This window comes from Carassius auratus, chromosome 27, assembly GCF_003368295.1.
Source record: "Carassius auratus strain Wakin chromosome 27, ASM336829v1, whole genome shotgun sequence".
In the NCBI taxonomy this organism is placed as follows: domain Eukaryota; kingdom Metazoa; phylum Chordata; class Actinopteri; order Cypriniformes; family Cyprinidae; genus Carassius; species Carassius auratus.
In genome coordinates this window covers 20258577-20280708 of record NC_039269.1, presented here as the reverse complement: position 1 = coordinate 20280708, position 22132 = coordinate 20258577, and the positions used below count along the sequence as shown (strand labels likewise).

Genomic DNA, 22132 nt, shown 5'->3' with positions numbered 1-22132 from the left:
CAAGATTAATTTGCTTTTATTATGTTTATGCATAACACTACACAGGCTAGTAACATTACATGACAGCTAACTCTATTGTGTATACATGAATCATACAAAATTACAGTAGGCTAAAGACTCTACATTGTTCTTAACATAATGATTACATAAAATTCTAACTGTACAGACCACAAACAGCAATGAATGTGTAATAATAACATTTATTGTGGACCTAAAGTGCACTCTAAGGCTCAGCTCTATTTGTTTTTACCACACAACCTGTCTATCCAGTATCTACCTGCCACCTTTATCCTAACCTCAGTTCAGTTTTATGAATGAGCTCAACTGTTCCGCTTTACGGACTTTTTTCTCATTGACATTTACTTCAAATGTTTGATTCTGAGATGTCCAAATCGTAAAATGCATTTGAAATCACAACAGATACGCAATAAGCATACAAATAAATAACCTTGTATACAATTTCATCATAAAGTATGTAAACCAGAGGAATGATTATGTGTGAAGTTACAACTGTATGTGCCACAGATATATCTGATACAAACAGGAAATGAGATTTTCACAACATGTCTCATCATGTCATTGTTCCTGATGCCTCACAATGATGTGGAGTTCTGCGTGAGAGGTGTAAGAGGGCATTTTACCTTCTGCCTTTCACCCCTTGGGCAGGAGACCACATTTGTAAGAAGAATAAATAGATGCAGCTGAATCTAGTTCTTAAGCAATGAATCATTCCCTAAAATATGAGATGAATCCTGTCCTGAAGACAAGGCTAACCATCGACCATCTACTGGTCATAGGTGCGTCACAGTAGAACTGAATGGAGAACAAACACTGGCAGAAGCACATGAGGAACAGCATGTCCTGAGGCTCAAGCCACCACACTGAAACCGTAAATTACTCTTAGAACAGTATTTACTGCTTAAAGGTCAAGTGAAAAGAAAGCTGCCTGTACTTGACTCCTCGGAACCCGTAGAGAAGTGAACAGGCAGATTCATAAACACTTTAACATGCAGATTCAAGAACCGTTTTGAAATGAAGTTGAGAATGTTCTGAATGGTCCTGATGTTGAATGTTGTAAAGTTCTGAATGCCACCTGCCCATTGCATTTGTTTATGAACTATTTTGGCTAATTTGATCATGTTTTTAGTGACTAATAAGAGTGCAGTTTTCTCAGATCATTTCACCATACGCAACACATTTTTACCGTATGTGACCCTGGACCACAAAACCAGTCATAAGGGACAACTTTTTGAAATCGAGATTTATGAATCATCTGAAAGCTGGAATCTGAGGCTGCAAAAAAATAAAAAATAAAAATAAAAATATTGAGAAAATCGCCTTTAAAATTTTCCAAATGGTTAAGGTATACTTTATTGTCCCTGAGGGAAATTTGTCTTAGGGTTAAAAAATACAACCACCACATCACATAACACATAACAGTAAGAAAAGTGGGAAAAAAATAATAAATAACCCATAAATACATAAACTCACATAATGTTATTTAATATCTTAAAGTCCCCTTATTATGGATTTTCGAAAATGACCTGTCATGCATTGTGAGCTTGAATGCATGTCAACCTGTTGTTGGGGACTTCCAAAACCAAAATATGAACCTTTCATTATAGGGGCACTTTAATTGTAGAAAGAATAAACAAGTTCTTGAACCAATTTAATCTACATCTTGGAATCCTTAATCTCCTACCTGATGGCAGCATTACAGACTCACAGTTCAAGATGTGTGTTGTACCATGCAAAATCTTATCTGCCTCCCTCAGCATAGTCTGGGGATAAAGAGGGTCTATCCTGCCCATGATTTTCATGGTTGTCTGAAGAATATCTAGCCTAGATTTCAACTCTACTGTCAAATTACTGTACCAAAGATGTATTCCATATCTGATCACATACTCTAGTTCAACTTGATAAAACAACATCATAATCCTGCTACTGACACCATAAAGTCTGAGCCTTCTCAAAAAAGACATCCTTTGTTGAAGCCTAGTGCACAAACTGTCAACGTGAACATGCCATGTAAGAAAACAATCAAGATGAACACTGGGGTATTTATATGAGGACACCTGTGTGATTGGAACATCATGAATATATACAGGGCAATGGTCCCCAATTGACTTCGGATCGAATATCATCTGCTCATTATTTTTCGCATTCACAATTAGGTGGTGGGCATCACACTTCTCTATAAACGGACTGATTTCAGAGTGGTAAGACAAAATGTCTTGATCTTTATACAATACGTTAAAGATAGCGGTGTCGTCAAAAAATTTCAAAATTTGATTATTAAGTATTTTTGCTCACACAGCCATCTGTGTATAATGTAAAGAAAACAGGGGAACTCACACACCCTTGAGGTACTCCTGTACTAATGTATTGTAAGTCAGAAATCATCTTATTGACTTTAACCTGTTGGGTTCTACCAGTAAAAAACAAAACAAAAAAACATCTTATGATATAAGGATTTAGATCTACATGTTTCAGTTTCTCCAAAAATAAATACGCTTGCACAGTGTTAAAAGCTGAGCTAAATCAATAAAAATAAAGATATCATATGCCTATGAGTCCTCCAGATGTTTAGAAACTAAATGGATAATACTCCCTACAGCATCTTCTGCACTCCTGCCCTGTTTATAAGCAAACTGCCATGGATCTAGTTTTGAGGATACTTCACTTTTCAATATAGACACAATGTATTTCTCAAAGCATTTCATTACAATAGAATTTAGTGCTACAGGTCTAAAATCATTGTTCTCAAAAGGACGGTTTTTTTTTTGGGATTGAAGTAATCACCGATCTTTTGGTGTGCAGGGACTTTATACATCCAATGAACACTGAAAAAGCATACCCCACACCGGAGTTAGTCCTTAGCAATGCATATTACTAATTAAAAAAAGAAAACTAATATTACTAATCTTTACTTAATATCCTAGTGATTTTTGGCATAAAAGAAAAAAATAATAATTTTGATGTTGGCTATTGCTACAAATATACTTGTGCTTCTTGTGACTGGTTTTGTGGTCCAGGGTCACATATTCAAATCTATTCCATAGAAGTTCCCCCAAAATCAGTGCAGAAAACACAAAAATGCATGTAGATTGGGTGTTCCTGTGGCTGCATTCTAGATTAAGTCTTTGGAGGGAAGACTTGAACTGAAATTTTCAATTTCCCACCATTACCGAGTGTTCCACTCATGGTGCGTTCCAGACAACCTGGATTTTTAGAACTGTCCACCTCTACTTCAAAATAACCAAAAGAATGCCCTTTTATTTGTGCTTAATATTTCAAATTGTGCTTCTTATTGGAGTTGGGATTTGTAACAGTGTTATTTTAGAATCAATGATAAATGTGGTTTTATTTTTGATAGCCTTGGTTGGTAATAATTGGGAGTCTGACCAAAAAAGCCCCTTTCAAGTGATTATCTTTAAGTAGGAGGTGGGAGAATTCAAAGTTGTCTGGAATGCAGCATACAAATGACCCTGTAATAAGGTCAATCCAGTCTTATCTGATGAATCTGCTAAGTAATTCTCATGAAATGGCTGAATGAGAACCAGCACCAGTGGACCAATGAATTCTCAGACGTCAAGGCTTTTGCATAGCTTTTTGCAGCTATCTGTTAGGTGTGCCGCTTTGCATTGCTGGTATCTCGTTTCAGGAACTTCTTGTTTTCAATCTCATTGAGAGATAAGGAAACCGAGCAGCGTGAGGGGTTCTCTCGTCTCTGTAGAATGCTGTCTTTAATTGCTTCTTTTATAACCTGCGAAAACGAAACAGAGGCATGTTGGAAGGAACTGCAAGAACTGCTGTGAAGGTGACTGAATCGGACAGAGTTTGAAGGAGAAGAACTGACCTCAATGTTGTTGAGCGTGTTGAACTCCATGAGGTCATGAAGCCTCTTGAAGGCCTGGTTGGAATACTGGAAGTTGAAAGTAGAGAAGGGGGAGTCTGGATCGTCAAATATGTCAAAGTCGGCAAACTCTATTTCCTTGTCTGTCTCTCTGGGAACTCCTTCAAGAAAACACAAATGAGAATAAAAAAAAAAAGAAGTTCACATGTCACTAACAATTTATTAGTGACCTAAAAATAGCACAGAATCTGATTCGCTTGACCTAAAGTTTCTTCAATCATCTTAAAACATTATTTACAGGTTTAAATTAGTTTGAATCCCTGCAATTCATTGTCGATCACTCTGTATACAGCACAAATCAAAAGATTGTTTGGGGTTTGTAATATTTTCTTATATTTTTATGCTCACCAAGGCTGCTTTAATTTGATCCAAAATACAGTAAAACAGTAATAACGGTTTTCTATTCAGGGTTATTATAGCTTTATGACTAGTTATAGCTATATAACTAAAACCATAAAAACATTGAAGCTAACATAAAAACATTATATTAATGCTATAAATTAACTAAATAAATTAACTAGCTGTCGAAGCATACATTTTAATTTAGTGTAACTTGATGTACTAAAATAGTTTAAATGTATTTAAAATAACATTTTATACAAATTAAAATCTTATAAAAATGACAAAAACACAAAACAAAAACTATTTCAAAATATCCATAAAAACTACAATGTTGAAAGCATTTGTGCTGCTTGATGTTTTGATGGAAACTGATGCTTTAATTTTCTTTTTTCTTTTTTATAAACTGCATTTATTTGAATTTAGATCTTCTGTAATATTCCAAATGTGAAGTATTTATTTCTAAAAAAAAAAAATTGTTAACCCTAAACTATTGAATGGTAGTGTACTTACAGTACATACTTATATTAAGCTGTGTTAACAAATAATGACAAATGTATTGACACGACTTTATATTGTTTTTCTTGTTGACTGTACACGAAACATTCAAATATACAAACATGCAGTACAATGTCCTTTTTTTATGAATCAGTGGACCCAGTTGGTGAATCAGATTGAACTGAACATCCAGTCGGAACCATGGAGTGTGAATCATAGACTGAATCAGTCAGACTACGTCACAGTACAGGCTAGAATGACTCACTTACTAATTGAGTCATTAAATGAGCTGGGAACTTTTACTATTAGCAAAGTCTCTTTAAGAAAAGTCATGTCACTCGGTGGCCATCTTTGAAGCACTTCTCGGGCATGCAAGTGCAGCTCCTATCTCTTTGAATGGGGAAAGTGTCAAATTCTCCAAAACTGTTCACTAAGTTTAGGATTAAATTTCATATTTGAAATCGCCAAAGAAATCTAACAACAACTGTGTCATAAATGTTGTTACTTTTGCTCAAATAGTGTTCTAAAAAGCTTTTCTCGATCTCGATCAGTCAGAGCGCATGCACAGTCCTAAGCGCTCGAAGTGCTGACTGTTTCTATAGCAACCAGGACGCTTCTAACAGTAGCTGCAGTGACGCGATGACTCTCTCGCAGATTAGCGATTGGCTCTTTCATTCAGAAGGCGGGGCTTCCTGCCATTGAGCGTCCATATTGACCATTGCACTTTTCCCCATTCAAAACTATATGAGTGACACGTCTTGGGTATTCTATAGTCTTTGCTTTTACATGCTCTCACCTGGGGCTTTAAAGTTCCGAAAGTCGATGTTGGCCAAGACAAAATGAATGATGGTGGGGCAGCTCTTGTCCCCCTTGTTAGGTTTGAACACATAGCACTCTTTCAGGCCCTCTCTATCAAATACTTTCGAATCGATCTTAGGGAATGGCAGCTTATTCATACGGGCCCATTTTTCAGCCAACAGTAGCTCCTAAAACAGACAAACAAGGACACAAGTTGATGACATTTATAATATTACAAAATATTTATATTACAAATAAATGCAGTTGTTTTGAACTTTCTTTTCATCAATGACATTGAAGACTGGAGTAATGGCTGGTGAAAATTCAACTTTACCACCACAGTTATTCTATATGCAGTTTATATAACTAAGACTCATTCTGCTATGCTCAAAGGAACTGAGCTTAAAGACAGAAACTGTGAAAACAGTGAAATATACTTTTACTATACTTTTACTGTAACATCAAATTGCATTGTGTGTAATATTGACACTAGTTAGTGTTTGAAATGGGTAATGCATTCCAAATTCAAAATACTGGAGAGAGTTGTTTCTCCCACTCCCCTTCTACTAGACTTGAAGCTCACACGGGTTGCCAGATTGAGGACACGCAACAGGAATGAACACAAATAACAATGGAACATGACAAGCTTTAAACTGGTCATAGAGCTTTTTAGATTAGGTTGGGTAGAATCTGTAAGACCCAGTTTATTTGCTGGTTTCGGTGACCACCTGGCCACAGGGTGTCGAAATACTACTGAGTAAAACAAAACACAAACACATGTTCCGACATGGAATGCAAATTTCAAAGTAGAATAATTAGCTGTAGCATTGTGTTCAGAGAACTTAGCATGTGTCCTAAATATCTACAAATATATTATAGTATTTTTATGTTTTAGTACAGTTAAAAAGTACTAAGAAGAGAAAGAGAATATATTGTTGAATAAAGTCATTATTTTTGTTTTCTTTGCACACAAAAAGTATTGTCATAGCTTTATAAAATTAAGGTTGAATGCAGATGACACATTGACTACTTTAACGATGTCCTTACTGCCTTCCTTGGCCATGAAATGGTAGTTCCCATGCTGTCTATGTAGAGTCAGAAAGCTCTCAGATTTCATGAAAAATATCTTTATTTGTGTTCTAGGGCTGCACGATGTGTCGTTTAAGCATTGATATCGCGATGTACGAATCCACGATAGTCACATCGCAGGATGTGCAATGTAGGCTGTCGTAGTTGATCCGTTAATCATTAACTGTACGAGCCAGTTGCTCCCCGGTCCTTCGAGCGCGAGAGAGAGCGCGCCAGAGAGAGAGAACAAGAGAGAGAGCGCGCGTGCAAGAGAGAGAGAGCTCGCGCTGCGCGAGAGAGAGACAGAGGGAGAGAGATAGAGAGGGAGAGAGAGAGAGAGAGAGCCCTGGCCACACGCTCATTGTCTTCAAACAACATGAGTGCTGTCTTGCTCTCTCTCCCTCGCGCATATTAATCAATTGATACCATGGTGTCGATGTTTAAATCATTAAAAACGAGAATGTATGTGTGCTCACCCCATTTTTGCTTGTAAAAAAAATTTAGATTAGATTTCATATTGCAATATATATTGCAGAAAAATAAAATATCGCAATGTCATTTTTTCCCAATATTGTGCAGCCCTATTGTGTGCCAAAGACCAAAGAAAGAAGGTTGCACGGGTTTGGAAAGACGTAAGGGTGAGTAATGAATGACAGAATTTTCTTATTTGGGTGAACTATCCCTTTAATATGCATGTGTCATGCATAAGCTTCACTTACTTTGAATGGCGGGCTGGAGTCACTGGGCCTGGCTGAGAAGTCAAAGGAAATGACGAGGTCAACTCCTCTCTGTGGCCGCAGAATGAGAGGATAGGGCAGGTTAAAGGTAAGACCACTGTCCACTATGTGGATTTTCTTACTCTTCACATCTAGGGGCTCATAGATTCGCTCAAACTCGTCAGGATCTGCAGGAAAATTTAATTCCAATGTTATCACTGTTGTTTGTCGATGACCTATAAAGAAACTGCAGTCTGCAGTCTGCAATTAAATTCATCTAGCTGCTTGTGAGTAATGACAATTTTATGCAACAATGTCATAATTTATTCAACATTACAAGCACTTATCTTTTTTCCAACACCCAAGTATCAACAGGAAGTAGACTGCTGCTGAGTCAAAGAGACACGCAGTGCTATTACTAACAGTAATTATAAATGAGACTTTGCCTTTATCATCAGTGAGATTAAAAGAATGACACATAAACTTAAGAAAGTGCAGAAATGTAAACCAATCTCATTTAAAAGGATAGTTCACCCAAAAATATAAATTATATGTTATCTGCTTATCCCCAAGGCATTCAAGATGTAGGTGACTTTGTTTCTTCAGTATAGCACAAACCATGATTTTTAGCTCCAAACGTTGCAGTCTGTCACTCTTATAATGTAAGTGGATGGGAATTATGGCTAAAACATTAAAAAAAAACAAAAAAACACACAAAACCAATTTAAACCCTGCTGCTCGTGACAATACATTGAGTGTGTAAAGACACAAAACGATCAGTCTGTGCAAGAAACTGAACAGTATTTGTATACATTTTTACCTTTGATTCACGCAATGTCTGAACTGTTAGAACTCTCCTGAGCACATCCACTTATGCACGTTCTCAGCAGTAGGCCCATGAGGCGTCTTCTTCTTCTTGCTTTATGGTGGACCGCAGACTTATAAGTCAGATTTATAAGTGCATTACTGCAACCTATCTCTCATTGTAGATTGTAGATAGAGGGCCCTATTTAAAGGATCGAAATGCAAAATGTTAAGCACATGGCACAGGTGCACTCAGGATGTGTCCAAATCCGCTTTTGCTATTTTAACGATGGAAAAACGGTCCGTGCGCCGGGGCGCATTTTTGAAATGGGTTGTCCCTATTTTCTTAATGAGTAATGGGCGTAACATTTAATACACCAATCAGAGTGTCATCTCCCCTTCCCTTTAAGAGCGAGATGCACTCGCCCAATGGTGGATCGCTATTTACATGGCAGAATTTGTTGCCGGAAAAGCTGAACGCTTCTCAAGCGAAGAAACCGATCTGCTCATGTGCGAAGTTAAAGCTCACCAAAGCTCCACACGATGAGTCAGTTAATATACATATATATATAGCAGGTGTGTGTGTGTGTATTGGCATGATTGTTCAATTAATTCACCAATTTCATTCATCATTATAAGTAGTAATAGGCTGAATTGCAAATAGGTAGCCTAATTCTGATACACACAATGACTTTCCATCATTACATTTTTATATTCATGTTGCCTACACAATAATATTCTTTTATACTGTAATTATTTTGTTTTTAATATTTGGCATGTTTGTGTGATGCGCATCCTTGTGTGTAATGAGCAAAGTCAACACACACTGTGGACCCGCATAGAGGCGCATTTTCTACCAGCCCGCTCTTTAAATAACAAAAAATATTGCACCTTTGACTTTAGACCAGGTTTGAGTTGGTCTATGTCGCAGTCTATTTTCAGCTCCTTAAAATAGCAATGCGCCTGAACACACCTCTTTTTCAGACCAGTAGGTCCATGGGTGCACAAATGGGCCCAAATGCGTTTGCTAATTAAACGACGTAGCGCTGGACGGGAAAATGCGAACAGCGCCTGACTGAAACTAGCAAACACACTTGCGCTGCACCTTGCGTCACATTGCGACGGGTGTATGATGGGGCCAAGAGTGTCAATGGTCCGCTTGAGATTTAGGTGATGGTAATGTATTTATAAGTCTGCAATCCACTGTAAAGCAAGAAGAAACAGAAGAAGCAGATGTCTCATGTGCCTGCTGCTGTGATAGGAGGACGTGCTCAGGAGAGTTCTAACAGTTCTGACATTGTGTGAATCAAAGGTAAGGATTTATACAAATACTGTTCAGTTTCTTGCACAGATCGTTTTGTGTCTTTACACATCAATATATCGTCACAAGCTGCAGGGTTTAATTTGGTTTTGTTTGTCTGTTTTCTTTTTGCTTTTTTGTATGTTTTAGCCTTGATTCTCATCCACTTAAATTAGATAACTGATAGACAGCAACGGTTGGAGCTGAAAATCTTGGTTTATGTTCTACTGAAGAAACAAAGGCACCTACATCTTGGATGCCCAGTGGCTAAACATAAATGATTTTGGGTGAACTATCTCTTTAACATGATTTTGTAGTGACATGACTGTGTCAAAGATGCTTCCTGTGTGATGTTTCTGCATTTTAAAATCCCTGGGAGAAAGTTCATCCTCACTGGGTGTGTTGGTATTTCTTAGATGTGAGAAGTTTTGATAGTTGACTAACTGACTTCCTTCCCAGTCAGACACCAGAAATGTTTGAAAGCCTATCATCAAGTCTCCTGGCACCTGACCAGATTTCAGCCTTTTGTTCCACCTACAGTTTGTCACACCCATTTTTTTAAATGCATACCTGACACGACCAGGTTAAGCAGAGTAAAATTCTGGACAAAAAAGTTGTCTGAAGGGTGATCCTTGAATTCTCACTATTGTGCCCTTGATTAAGGCGTCTTTAGTTTGGTTCAACTATGAGTGAGGGGTCTTTAAAATGGGGTGTGAAGACCCAAAGTAGGTACTAAGGGGTGTGTGTAAAATATAATTGAACAATATCTAAACTTACCTAAAAATAATAATAATAATTTTGACTAAAAATTTAAATCAAGATTAGTAGATTTTTTTGAAATATAATATGAAAATGATTAAATTTAATAATATTCAATAATCTAGATAAAAAAGTAAAAGTAAATTAACATAAAGCTGTCTTTTATAATAGAGTTTTCCTCATATACAGTAGTACATTATGAAGTCTGTATAAATATTAAATATATAGCTTTTCTAATTAATTAACTTTTTAAGGAAGGGGTCCTTGCAAGGGGTTTATAATATTTGGGGGTCCTTCACATCAAAATGTATCTACATTTGCATAAAAGTGGCAGCTATATGACTAACTTGTACCTGTAACAGCATCAACCTCCTCATCCACTGAGGTCTGGTGCATGAGGCCGCCGAAGGGAGAGAAGGGCACGGAACAGTTTAGGATGAGTCCCAGCATGAAATTGTGCACCTTGCCAGCACGGCCCTCACGTGTGGTGAACAGGGTGGTGTCCCCCATTATGGAGGTCAACATGCGCTGAACCCAGCTAGCCTGGGCATGACGCTGCCGCTCATCTTCTGCCTCTGCGTTCTCTGTGCCTCCTGGATGAAAGAGAGACAGAGACAAAAAATGATTCATTTTCCTCAGATTTTACCTACTTTGCTAATATTATCACTACAACAACCACAAAAATGAATAAAAAATGAATTTTCAGTGATATCTATGTATCACAAGGATACATTGGTAAAAAAAAAAAATATATAAATATTAATATAAATATAAATATATATATATATATATATAAACATTTATTTCATACTTAAAACAGTTGACATATCACTTGAGATTTACTGATAAAATATTATAATTAAACTTTATTTGGAGTACTACTTACGCACAATGAACGTCTTAATATTAAACCCAAAATTTTATAATTTTATAATATCGGTCTTTAAATGTAATATATTAAAGTGTACCTAAAGTATACTTGCAATAGCTCCACTTTATTAGAATCAAATAAACTTCGGTATATTTTCAGTTGGACTTCAGCACTACTTCCACACAATTAAAGTTGTACAAAATTAGTTGTTTCAATTCAGCAGACTTTAAGTGTACCATTCTAGTATACCAAAATTACAACTGCAGGGTATTTTGCATAAATATCTATATGTATTTGTACACTTAGCATGAAATAAATGCATTTCAAATGTATATTATTTTTTCACTTGGGTATACTTGCATGTATTTAGCTTTATTGTATATATATATATATATATATATATATATATATATATATATATATATACGTATATATACATATATATATATATATATATACGTATATATATATATATATATACATATATATATGTATATATATACTTTATATACGTATAACTTTATATACGTATATATATATATATATATACATATATATGTATATATATATATATATATATATATATATATATATATATATATATATATATATATATAATATTTTTTTTTTTTTTACCACAATACATTTATTAGATTTTTAATTTGCAATAATACCTGGAAATTATGTAGCTATTAAGTAAATTTCATAATACATGCAATTTTACTGGAAACTGTTGGCATATTGTGTAAAACATAACACAGATATATGTATAACTTGATAACAATTAAAGCTAACAAACAAACAAATACATAAATAAATAGACAAAACAGTTAGATAATGTTACCTTGGTAGAAATTTAAAAGAATGAATGAATGAATGAAACATATAATGTTACCCTGTTAATAGCAAATGAATAAATTAATAAAACAAAATTAAAATAACAATGTTCAGCATACCACGTAAAACCAAACGTGTAAACATCTAGGGTATAAAAACATGTACATGAAGAAAAGTGTAATGTTGTGTTGCAGTGCAGTGTGTGTGAGAGTCAACTGATCTGATATTCTCACACACTGACCCCAAACCAGAAGGTCATAGTTACTGTTGAGCCCTGAACTGAGTTGAGTGTGTGCACTTGTGTGTGAAAGAGAGAAAGTGAAAGAGAGATAAACGCTCAGACAGGGCTTTCTCACCCCTTTGAGTTTCCTCTTCATTATCTGCTGAATCATCACCCACAATATGCTCGAGTTTAATTTGCTCTGAAAAACAGAAGATGCAAACAGTTTTAGATTGTACCTATGATAAGAGACGATCCCTTCCTTTTCATTGTCTCTAATTTCACCGTGTGGTGAAAAACATACAAAAATGTATTTATTTTGCATAGAAGAGCATTAAGTTTTCTCATTGTGGTCCCCTGATTCTTTTCTACACAAATTAGAACAGGGATGAAAATAAACTCCCCAGTCTGGAAAAAAAAAAACACAAAATAATATTTAATCAAAACTTATATATGGTGGAACATGAATGTTCTGAACTATTACTTATGCAGCTGTACTGTTAAATGTGTTAAATTATGCTTTCCTTGAACTCTGAATGTCAACGGGGGGTTGACTGAGGTCACACATGAAATGTGTGTAGATCAGTGTGACAGTGTGTAAATCGTATCACTTATCACTCATGCAGTGATGTGTGACAACTATAAATGTTAGTACTAGAACAGCTAGTAATGGCACATTTCAGAATGTAACAAGGATAAAACTGACAATATGATAACAATCTAACTTGGCCTAGATTTGGGTTCTTTTGAAATGTGGAGCAATTAGTCTCTTCCGTCAAGTTCTTTGCCTCTGATAGCTAACTCAGAATCTTACTCACCCAGCTCCTCCTCCATTGTGCTTCTGCTGGTTGTCTCCTTCACCCCCAGAACCCGGTTAAAGAGGATGGAGAAAGCACTGCCCCATACACCTGCAGCACATGCACTTACATTAAAATTGCTTAATAGGAAACAATACTTGAAACTGATATGCTAGTAAACAAAATTATGAAGGATTATACAGATGTAGAGCTCATACTCTGACTTTTGTTCAACTGAGAAAATGTTCTTAAAAGCGTGAGAACGCGGCAGCAAGATTAATTTTTAATGAGCCGAAAAGAATACACGTCATACCTCTGTTTATCATTTTGCACTGGCTTCCAATAGCTGCTCGCATAAAATTCAAGGCATTGATGTTTGCCTACAAAACTACCACTGGCTCTGCACCCATTTACCTAAATTCGTTACTTCAGACTTATGTGCCCTCTAGAAGCTTGCGTTCTGCAAGTGAACGTCGCTTGATTGTGCCATCCCAAAGAAGCACAAAGTCACTTTTACAGACTTTTAAATTAAATGTTCCCTCCTCAATCCGAGCAGCTGAGTCCTTAGCCATCTTCAAGAATCGGCTTAAAACACATATCTTCCATCTTTATTTGACCCTCTAACTTCAGCACTCACTATTCTAATTCTATTCTTTAAAAAATCTAACTACCTTTCTAATCTTTTTGTATTCTATTTTCTTTTCATTTATTATGCAATTGTATATGTATGTGTGTGTGTATGTGTAAAGACCTCTAACAAGCCTCTAAAATCGTCTGCTAAATGAATTAATGTAAATGTAAATGTAAATGTGAGATGTTTGTGCAAGAGAAGTGTTCTTTATTCAGCGTATGTAGCATTTATACAAAGAGTTACTCATTAGAATAAGGCATGAAGTGCATGATTGTATCTTCGTTTTTTTTTAGCCTTTTGACTATTATATTTCAATATTCATATATTTGCTTTGAAAAGCTGTCGGCAACTGCTGTTGGTAAAGTCCTTCAAAATCTTAATGTGAGAAGCACAATCAAATCAAAGTTTTCAACACTGTTTTTCACTAAACAAACGCAAGGATGAATGATATATATATATATATATATATATATATATATATATATATATATATATATATATATATATATATATATATATATATATATATATATCATTATTTATGTACACTACCTTTAAAAAGTTCATGCTGAACAAGGCTGCATTTATTTGTAATTTTTATGCCCTCATTTGTAAAAACAACAGTATTATGAATATTTATTCAATTTAAAATAACTTTTCTTGCATTGCACTGTATTCTATAGTATTCTTGTAATGTATTTTCAAATTGCAGTTTCAATGTACATTATATACATAACCTTTTTTTTTGAAAATGACAGATTGTTTCAAAAGAAAAGACTCTTATTGCTCAGCTGGGATTGTGTAGAGCCCTTTGAGGCTGAATTAAAACTGCAATTTGGGTCTTCAACACATTGGTCCCCGTTGAAGTCCAGCCTATAGCATAATGTGCTGAATATGCTCAATAACCTTAATTTCTGTTCGACTAAAGAACAAAAGCTATGAACATCTTCAATGACATGGGGTGAGTAAATGATCAGGAACTAATTCTTCAAACCTTCTTTAATTCTTCAATATCCACAGGTGATTCTCAGTAAATTAGAAAGCTGAGGAAAATTTCATTTATTTCAGTAATTCAACTCAAATGGTTAAACTCATGTATTAAATAAATCCAATGCACACAGACTGAAGTAGTCTAAGTCTTTGGTTCTTTTAATTGTGATGATTTTGGCTCACATTTAACAAAAACCCACAAATTCACTATCTCAACAAATTAGAATAATTCATAAAACCAATAAATAATTTCATTTTTAGTGAATTGTTCTCTATGGAGTTCAGGTCTGGTGAGTTGGCTGCCAGTCAAGCACACCAACACCATAGTCATTTAACCAACTTTTGGTGCTTTTGGCAGTGTGTCAGGTGCCAAATCCTGCTGGAAAATTAAATCAGCATCTTCAATAAGCTGGTCAGCAGAAGGACGCATGAAGTGCTCCAAAATTTCTTGGTAAACGTGTGCAGTGACTTTGGTTTTTAAAAAACATAATGGATCAACACCAGCAGATGTCATTGCAGCCCAAATCATCACAGACTGTGGAAACTTAACACTGGACTTCAGGCAACTTTGGCTATGAGCTTCTCCACCATTCCTCCAGACTCCAGGACCTTGGTTTCCAAATGAAATACAAAACTTGCTCTCATCTGAAAAGAGGAATTTATACAACTGGGCAACAGTCCAGTTCTTCTTCTCCTTAGCCCAGGTAAGACCCCTCTGACGTTGTCTGTGGTTCAGGAGTGGTTAAACAAGAGGAATACAAAAACCGTAGTCAAAATTCCTTGACACGTCTGTGTGTGGTGGCTCTTGATGCCTTGACTCCAGCCTCAGTCCAATCCTTGTGAAGTTCACTCAAATTCTTGAATCCAATTTGCTTGACAATTCTCATAAGGCTGAGGTTCTCTAGGTTGGTTGTGCATATTTTTCTTCCACACTTTTTCGTTCCACTCAACTTTCTGTTAACATGCTTGGATACAGCACTCTGTGAACAGCCAACTTATTGGCAATGAATGTTTGTGACTTAATGTGAGAAGCACATTAAGCACTCCTTGTGAAGGGTGTCAATGATTGTCAGAGACCATTATGAAGGCTCAGGAAACCTTTGCAGGTGTTTTAATTGATAAGCTGATTGCCATGTCATCATATTCTAATTTGTTGAGATTGTGAATTGGTGGGTTTTTGTTAAATGTGAGCCAAAATCATCACAATTAAAAGAACCAAAGACTTAAACTACTTCAATCCGTGTGGATTTAATTTATAAATTAAATAAATTATAAATAAATTAACTTTCCCTCGACATTCTAATTTATTGAGAAGCACCTGTATATATAAATATATATATATATATAGATATAGATATATATATATACTGATGGGAAGTATAAGTAATCACACATTACATGAGTAACTGCTGTCAGTATCCAGTGACCATATATGCTTATTGTGGGGTCTCTTAGCAAAGCGTTCAGTTTAAATTCAGAGAAGTCCCAGTCTTACCCATAAGGAAATGTAAGGGGTTTTCCTCGTATTGTTTCACAACGCTGCCCATAAAGAACTTGCTTCCAAACAGCCCCGGAGACATGAAGGTGCCGTATTTGGCCATGCCAATCTCATACGGGGTGAACTCCACCCAGTCTGATGGAGACAGAGGAAACAAACCCAATATTATTAAATAAAAATGACAAAGGCATTTTTATATATTAAACGGCACTACCAAAATACTACTGAACTATCTGACTCATGTTGCCACAAATACAAAGCATAATGTACAGTAAGTGACTTGCATCGAACTGACAAATACTTCCACTTAACCGTCATCTGTTTAGTTACTATCTCTGATCCCATTCAACAGAAAACAACCTACCCACACAGTGACTAGTGTCTCAAAATAGTGTTTTTACTCCTGTGGGAGGAGTTGTGAAAGTTCATAATGAATTCCCAGTGGGTCAATCATTAGGGCCTATAACAAGTATTTGCATGTTTTCCACAGTATTAAGCAAATGTAAACAAATCGATAGTGTTCAGCGTCCACGGAGGCTGTGTATTATACAAATTAGTACAAATACGGACAGTTGCTGTCTTTCTCATTTCGTTTTAATAATAATTCTAAAATACAGTACAACGATCAATACTAGACAATACAATATAATGTAGCAGTCTTACTGTTTATGTGAACTGTCATCTTACCTGCGAACATGAGCTCAGAGACGTCAGGCTTGACGTGCAGACAGGTGAAGAGAGGAAGTGGGCTCTGACCTTCATTAATTTTCGCCTGCATGGAGCTCAGTTTTGCGTCCATTCTCTGTGCAAAACACACACACACACAAAGTAAGCATAACAATAAAACTTTCTACTTTAGAGCATCAGTGTCAATACACGTAAAACTGATATTCAAATAAGGCATAACATTTTCTGAAAGGATGGTGCTAAAAGTGTAGTTTAATTAAAGGAACAGTGCAACTAAAAATGAAAGTCTCCTCATATTTTACTCATCCTCACGTCACTCCAAACCTGTCTGACTTACTTTTTTACAGTAAACATGAAAAGAGGAAATTTTAAACACTCTGCAGACAGAATTGTTTCTCACGCTAAGCTAATGTATAGCTTAAGTATCTATATAAAGTTGTGTTAGTATCTGACACTTTTATGATGATCAAGCAATAGAAATCTTTTCCTAAAATCAATTGGTCATCATGTATATCAGACACACGTTCAGTGGTTCACTATTGCTAAGCTGCATCTAGATTTCTGACGAATAACTGCCAAGTAATTTAAATGATAAAATGTCACATTTAAATAGTAAATAATTCAATTCTTACTCTAGTGAACAAATAAGCAACATGAATGCACAATATCAAGTGCACACATTTTCTTATACACTACATTTCAAAGGTTTGGGGTCATTAGGAGTAAAAAGTATTTTATGCTCACCAAGGATGTATTTTTTTATTATTTTTTTTAATGCTTTTTTGTGTGAAAACCATCATACTTTTTTTTTTTTTTAGGATTTTTTGATGTTATAAAATAAACCATTTATTTGACATAGCAACCTTTTGTAACATTATTTCACTTTTGATCAGTTGAATGCATCCAGGCTGAATAAAAGTGTTAATTTCTTTCTTTCTTAAACTAAATTTTAATGGTATTACACATTCCTAAATACAGGAGCTACTGCCTTCCTGTATAGAGAAGTATCTTCCTGACCGTCCTCCCCAAGAGAAGGGGCCATTTGCATTGGGATGCATAATAGAGAGACAACATACAAAGGAGTCTTTGTACTTGAACAAATTACATTAGTGTATAAATAGAGTACAGTGCAGCCAAGTGCAGTTCGCGCTGCTCTTGATGGCTTACTGCAGTAAAAACTCTCAATAATCCAGTTATTGCAATTTTTCTGTATATCTCACCCCTGGAATAAGAGTCTCTCCGATCAACATCCCAAAGATGTCAGTGAAGGTGACAGGCTGTCCGGCCGATTTCTTCTTCCACAGCGCTTTAACGTAGCGGTTGATGTTTTGGGGCAGGAGCAGTTTGAGTGGGCTATTGCTGACCCTGTTCATCAGCTCCATATTAATATCTCCTGGGCCTTTGGCGGGAAACTCAGGGTGCGAGTACAGCATGGACATATACCTGCAGAAATATTACCAACATGGAGGTTTACACGATTATTTACTTCGTTTTTTTAATTTAGTTTTTGATGTGAATGGTGATTGATTGGGTTGTTGAGGTGTTCAGAATAGTGTTAACCACATTGTTATGTGGCTGCTAGGGTATTCAGGATTGTTTCTAGGGCATTGCTTTGTGGTTGCTAGGGTGTTTTTCGGATGATTAATTAGTGACCCACATAAACATTTATGGATTTTCTGGTCCCTGCATCTATGGTTCCATGAACATCCCCAGAACCTTCCCACTGTACAAAAGATCCTTTATAGTGGAAAAAGGCTTCGGATTACTAAAATGTTCTTCACTCAGAAAATAAGTTCTTTTGAGAACCGTTTACTGAAAGGTCCTAAGAGGAACCCAAAATGGTTCTATGACAATGCTGTGAAAAGCCCCTTTTGGAACCATTACTGGAATGTTTAAGATTGTAGAAGTCCATAGGGTTTTTGGATCTGTTTTTTTTTTTTTTTAACTAAACATTCAACTTTTACTAACCATGTTGATCCAGAAAGTCCTGCCACGTATGCAGCACAGTCAAGCACCCCAGATTCATACAAAGCCTTCATCACACCAGAGAAACCAACCATTGCACGAAAACCACCTCCAGATCCCAAAATAGCAATGTTGGGAACCTGTGCAAAAATAGAGCTGCTATCAGAACCTTTTCGCTCTCGTTAGAGATAACATTCTTTTTTAGTATAGCGCAGTTTTTTTTGTTTTTTTTTTGGTTTTTGACTTTACTTCTCTAGGTGAGGCTGGAAGAGAGCGTGGGTTTTCCATTTTGAGAAGCTTCTTGATGCTGAGCATAACTCTGTCCTTGCGCGTCCGCATGAAGAGTTTCTCCTGATCACACAGTGCCATGCTGAAGCGCAAGTCTGTGGACGCACTGCACAAAAATGATTCACTTTCAGTCCCTCATTCAATCCTGTATGCATATCATTTACAAAATGTACAGAAATAAAAATTTCTTCATACATACCACACTTCTAAGAACAAGTCGAGGAACACTTTTGTCGTCTAGAAAAAAAACACAGAATAATAATAAAAAATATATATATTAAAATCAGTAGCTGCAAATTTAGATCATGGCAGGTTCATGGTGTAAACCATAAAAAAAAAGAAAAGAAAGAAAGTAAAACCTTTACCTTGCCAATAGATAGGCTCACATGCTCTGTCTGCCCCACTTTGAGCTTTGAGAGGGAATATTTAGCTGTGCCCAGAGTTTCGTCCATGACATAATTAGCATCCATCAATGTCATCTAGATAAAGAGCATCAAAAATGCATTATAAAGTAAGTGCTGATGTATTTTCTAATTCTTTCAAAACTCACATTTAATAATACTTCATAAACCATGCCATATAAACCAACAACAGCAGAGGCACACGTTTAAGGAAAACATTTCATAAATAGAAGTTTAAACATTCTTAAGTGATAAAATACATACTACCATTCAAAAGGATGGGGTTGGTAAGATTGAAATATTTACAATATTAATAGACTGCATTTACTGTAATACTGTGAAATGTTATTAAAACAGTTAAGATATTTGTATTTTAATATATTAAAAATGTAATTTATTCCAGTGATGACAAAGCTGAATTTTCAGCAGCCATTACTCCAGTCTTCAGTGTCACATGATATTTCAGAAATCATTTTAATATGCCGATTTAGTGTATGCCAAATTTTTGAACGTTGGTGTGGGTTTAGTTTGAAATTAAGTGTTTGGGAACTTTATAGCTTCAAGGGCCGCATGTGAAAACTTGACAGGGTTCTGTCTTCCAAAACATCCAATAAATATCACCATGACACCAGCTGGTTAAAAGTCACTGCAAAAGTTAGTCTAGTAAATCTGCCAGCAGATTCTGCTTGATTTGTGCATATGATATGACCGCTGTTTTGAAAAAGATAAATACAGAAAATACCTTTACCGGCAAGTGTACTAATACTCTATAAGTAATAAGAGTAGAAACTGTTCACCTCCAAAACATTGGGTTGATTGGGATCCAATATGAATTCAAATGTTTCATTCCACTTCGGGTTAATGTCGTTATCTATGTGTCGTGTTCGTTTTCTGGACTCTGGTGTGGTTGGTATGGACAGTTCCACGTAAGGGTCTGGGGTGTCCACTGCGAACAAACACACAGTCACTTAACTATCAATCCTCATTTAAGGCTTTATTCAAATAGCAAGAAGACAGCATAAATATATACTCACATAAATCCCCAAATGCTCCTTTTGTCACATTTTCAGCTCTCACAACGTTTACGTTCAATCTATGAGAGTACTGATGCTCAACCTGCGCATAATGATCCACAAAGTCAAGGATTTAGAGCGTATAATGCGTATGTATGTATAAAGGAAGCTCATTTAACTACTGAAGAAGGAAACAGACATAGGTTATTCCCAAAATGTTATTATATCTAGGCAGTAAATGTCTCGAATGTCATAAGTTCAGCAGGTGTCTTCATGCAAATAAATCCAACCACTGCAAAAGAGCAGCAGCTTTACACTTTTCCATTTCTAACATAGAGGCTAAATGTAAATACATATTGATATCATTAACAAATAAATTAATACATCTTAAAATGTAAAAATATTTATTAAAACTATCCAAGTATCATTTCAACACTAGGGATTCATTTACCCTAATAATAATAATAATATATATATTTTTTTAAACTTAAAATTATTTTCTAAGAGTTTTCGTAATGATGAGACTTACTATGATGTACTGATAGGGATCTATGGAGGACATTCTGGCAGCAATGTGGAGGTCGGGAAGGCACTTTATTTCAAGACAGTCTGGAAAACATCTGTGAAATCAGACAAAAAAAAAAGAGGAAGAAAAAAAATATTGCCTACGCACAAGCAGTTGAAACATGATAACGTTACCGCCTCCCCGAGTGACATGCAGAGTTTAAAATTCTGAGACCCAACATTTCGCTCTCAGTTCAGAATGATAGAAACTGTTAAAGCAGGATTTGTTTGTCTATAAGTCTCACACGCGTGGACACTACAAGTTTTACGACTTTACTGGGAAATGAAACATGCAAGAACTTACCATAGCTGGTGGTACAGTGATGTTGGACCCTCTTCGACAAGAAAGTCATTTCAGGAAGCCGAGAGGAGTGCGCATATCGCGCTACTGGGCGGACTAAAGATGTGCGATTCGAACGAGTCGTTCGATTCAGACTGTTCATAGCAGTGATTCAATCGAACCGGTGTTGCACAACGTTTGTAAATCTTAAGAGTTTATAAGTAAAAAACCCTAAACCTACATGACGTGGATGAAGGGTTGACTATAGACATTGCAAATTCTGACACAGTTTTCTTTAAACTACTGAGACAGTTTATCTGCCAAAATTCAGGGCTGGCAGGTTTTAATTTGACTGACTGCACCAAATGTCCGCTAAATACAACTCATATATAAACGTCATAGAAAATATCAGGGATGATATCACAATTGAACAAAATATATAATTATACAAATAAGAAAACGTTAAATCGTTGAATCATTAACAAATGTTGAAAGAGTTTCCTGAACAGGTTCATTGAAATGAATCATTCAAACGAATCGATTCGCTAAAATCAGTCGATTTCAGGGCGGACGCAAAAGTCTTCCTCCGCCCCAGCTATTCAAATTTCACTTGGACTCAGATGGGAATGATTTTAGCGCTATGTTAATATTTGTAAGCATATTTTATGTAATAATGAGAAATGTCATCGCACGCAGGTGTCCAGGTTTTCATTTGAGATTATGACAGACTGATTTAATTGAAACGCATAAAAATAAACCCTGAAACCATGTAAGATTGTGAATGAATGTAATAACCACACCTTCTCTGACACAAGGTGGCGCTCGTGAGTTAAAGTAATGCTATCATAATCTCTGGAATGCCCGTGGCCAATAGAGACTTCTGGTGAAAATA

At 35.9% G+C, this 22132-nt stretch overlaps 1 protein-coding gene across 1 annotated transcript; it reads right to left on the bottom strand.

The window, feature by feature from the left end:
• Positions 1-21366, bottom strand: LOC113045808 (cytosolic phospholipase A2-like). The gene is made up of 18 exons (XM_026206474.1): positions 21265-21366; positions 20926-21016; positions 20418-20499; positions 20181-20329; positions 19348-19461; positions 19182-19219; positions 18944-19088; positions 18698-18834; positions 17950-18172; positions 16730-16844; positions 16040-16177; positions 12945-13034; positions 12263-12328; positions 10552-10791; positions 7339-7523; positions 5550-5739; positions 3860-4017; positions 1-3766 (listed from the first exon to the last, which is right to left on the bottom strand). The coding sequence occupies exons 2-18, from the start codon at positions 20956-20958 to the stop codon at positions 3626-3628; spliced, it is 2244 nt and encodes a 747-aa protein (XP_026062259.1). The 5' UTR covers positions 20959-21016; positions 21265-21366; the 3' UTR covers positions 1-3625.
• Positions 21367-22132: the final 766 nt, after the last annotated feature.

Bases quoted from the DNA above. Each gene is read 5' to 3' on its own strand.
- LOC113045808 (XM_026206474.1), bottom strand. From the start codon at position 20,958: ATGTCCTCCATAGATCCCTATCAGTACATCATA. The intron at 7,524-10,551 runs GTACAAGTTAGT...ATTTTCCTGCAG, and splicing joins GGAGGTTGATGCTGTTACAG to ATCCTGACGAGTTTGAGCGA. The intron at 3,767-3,859 runs GTCAGTTCTTCT...TCGTTTTCGCAG, and splicing joins ACACGCTCAACAACATTGAG to GTTATAAAAGAAGCAATTAA.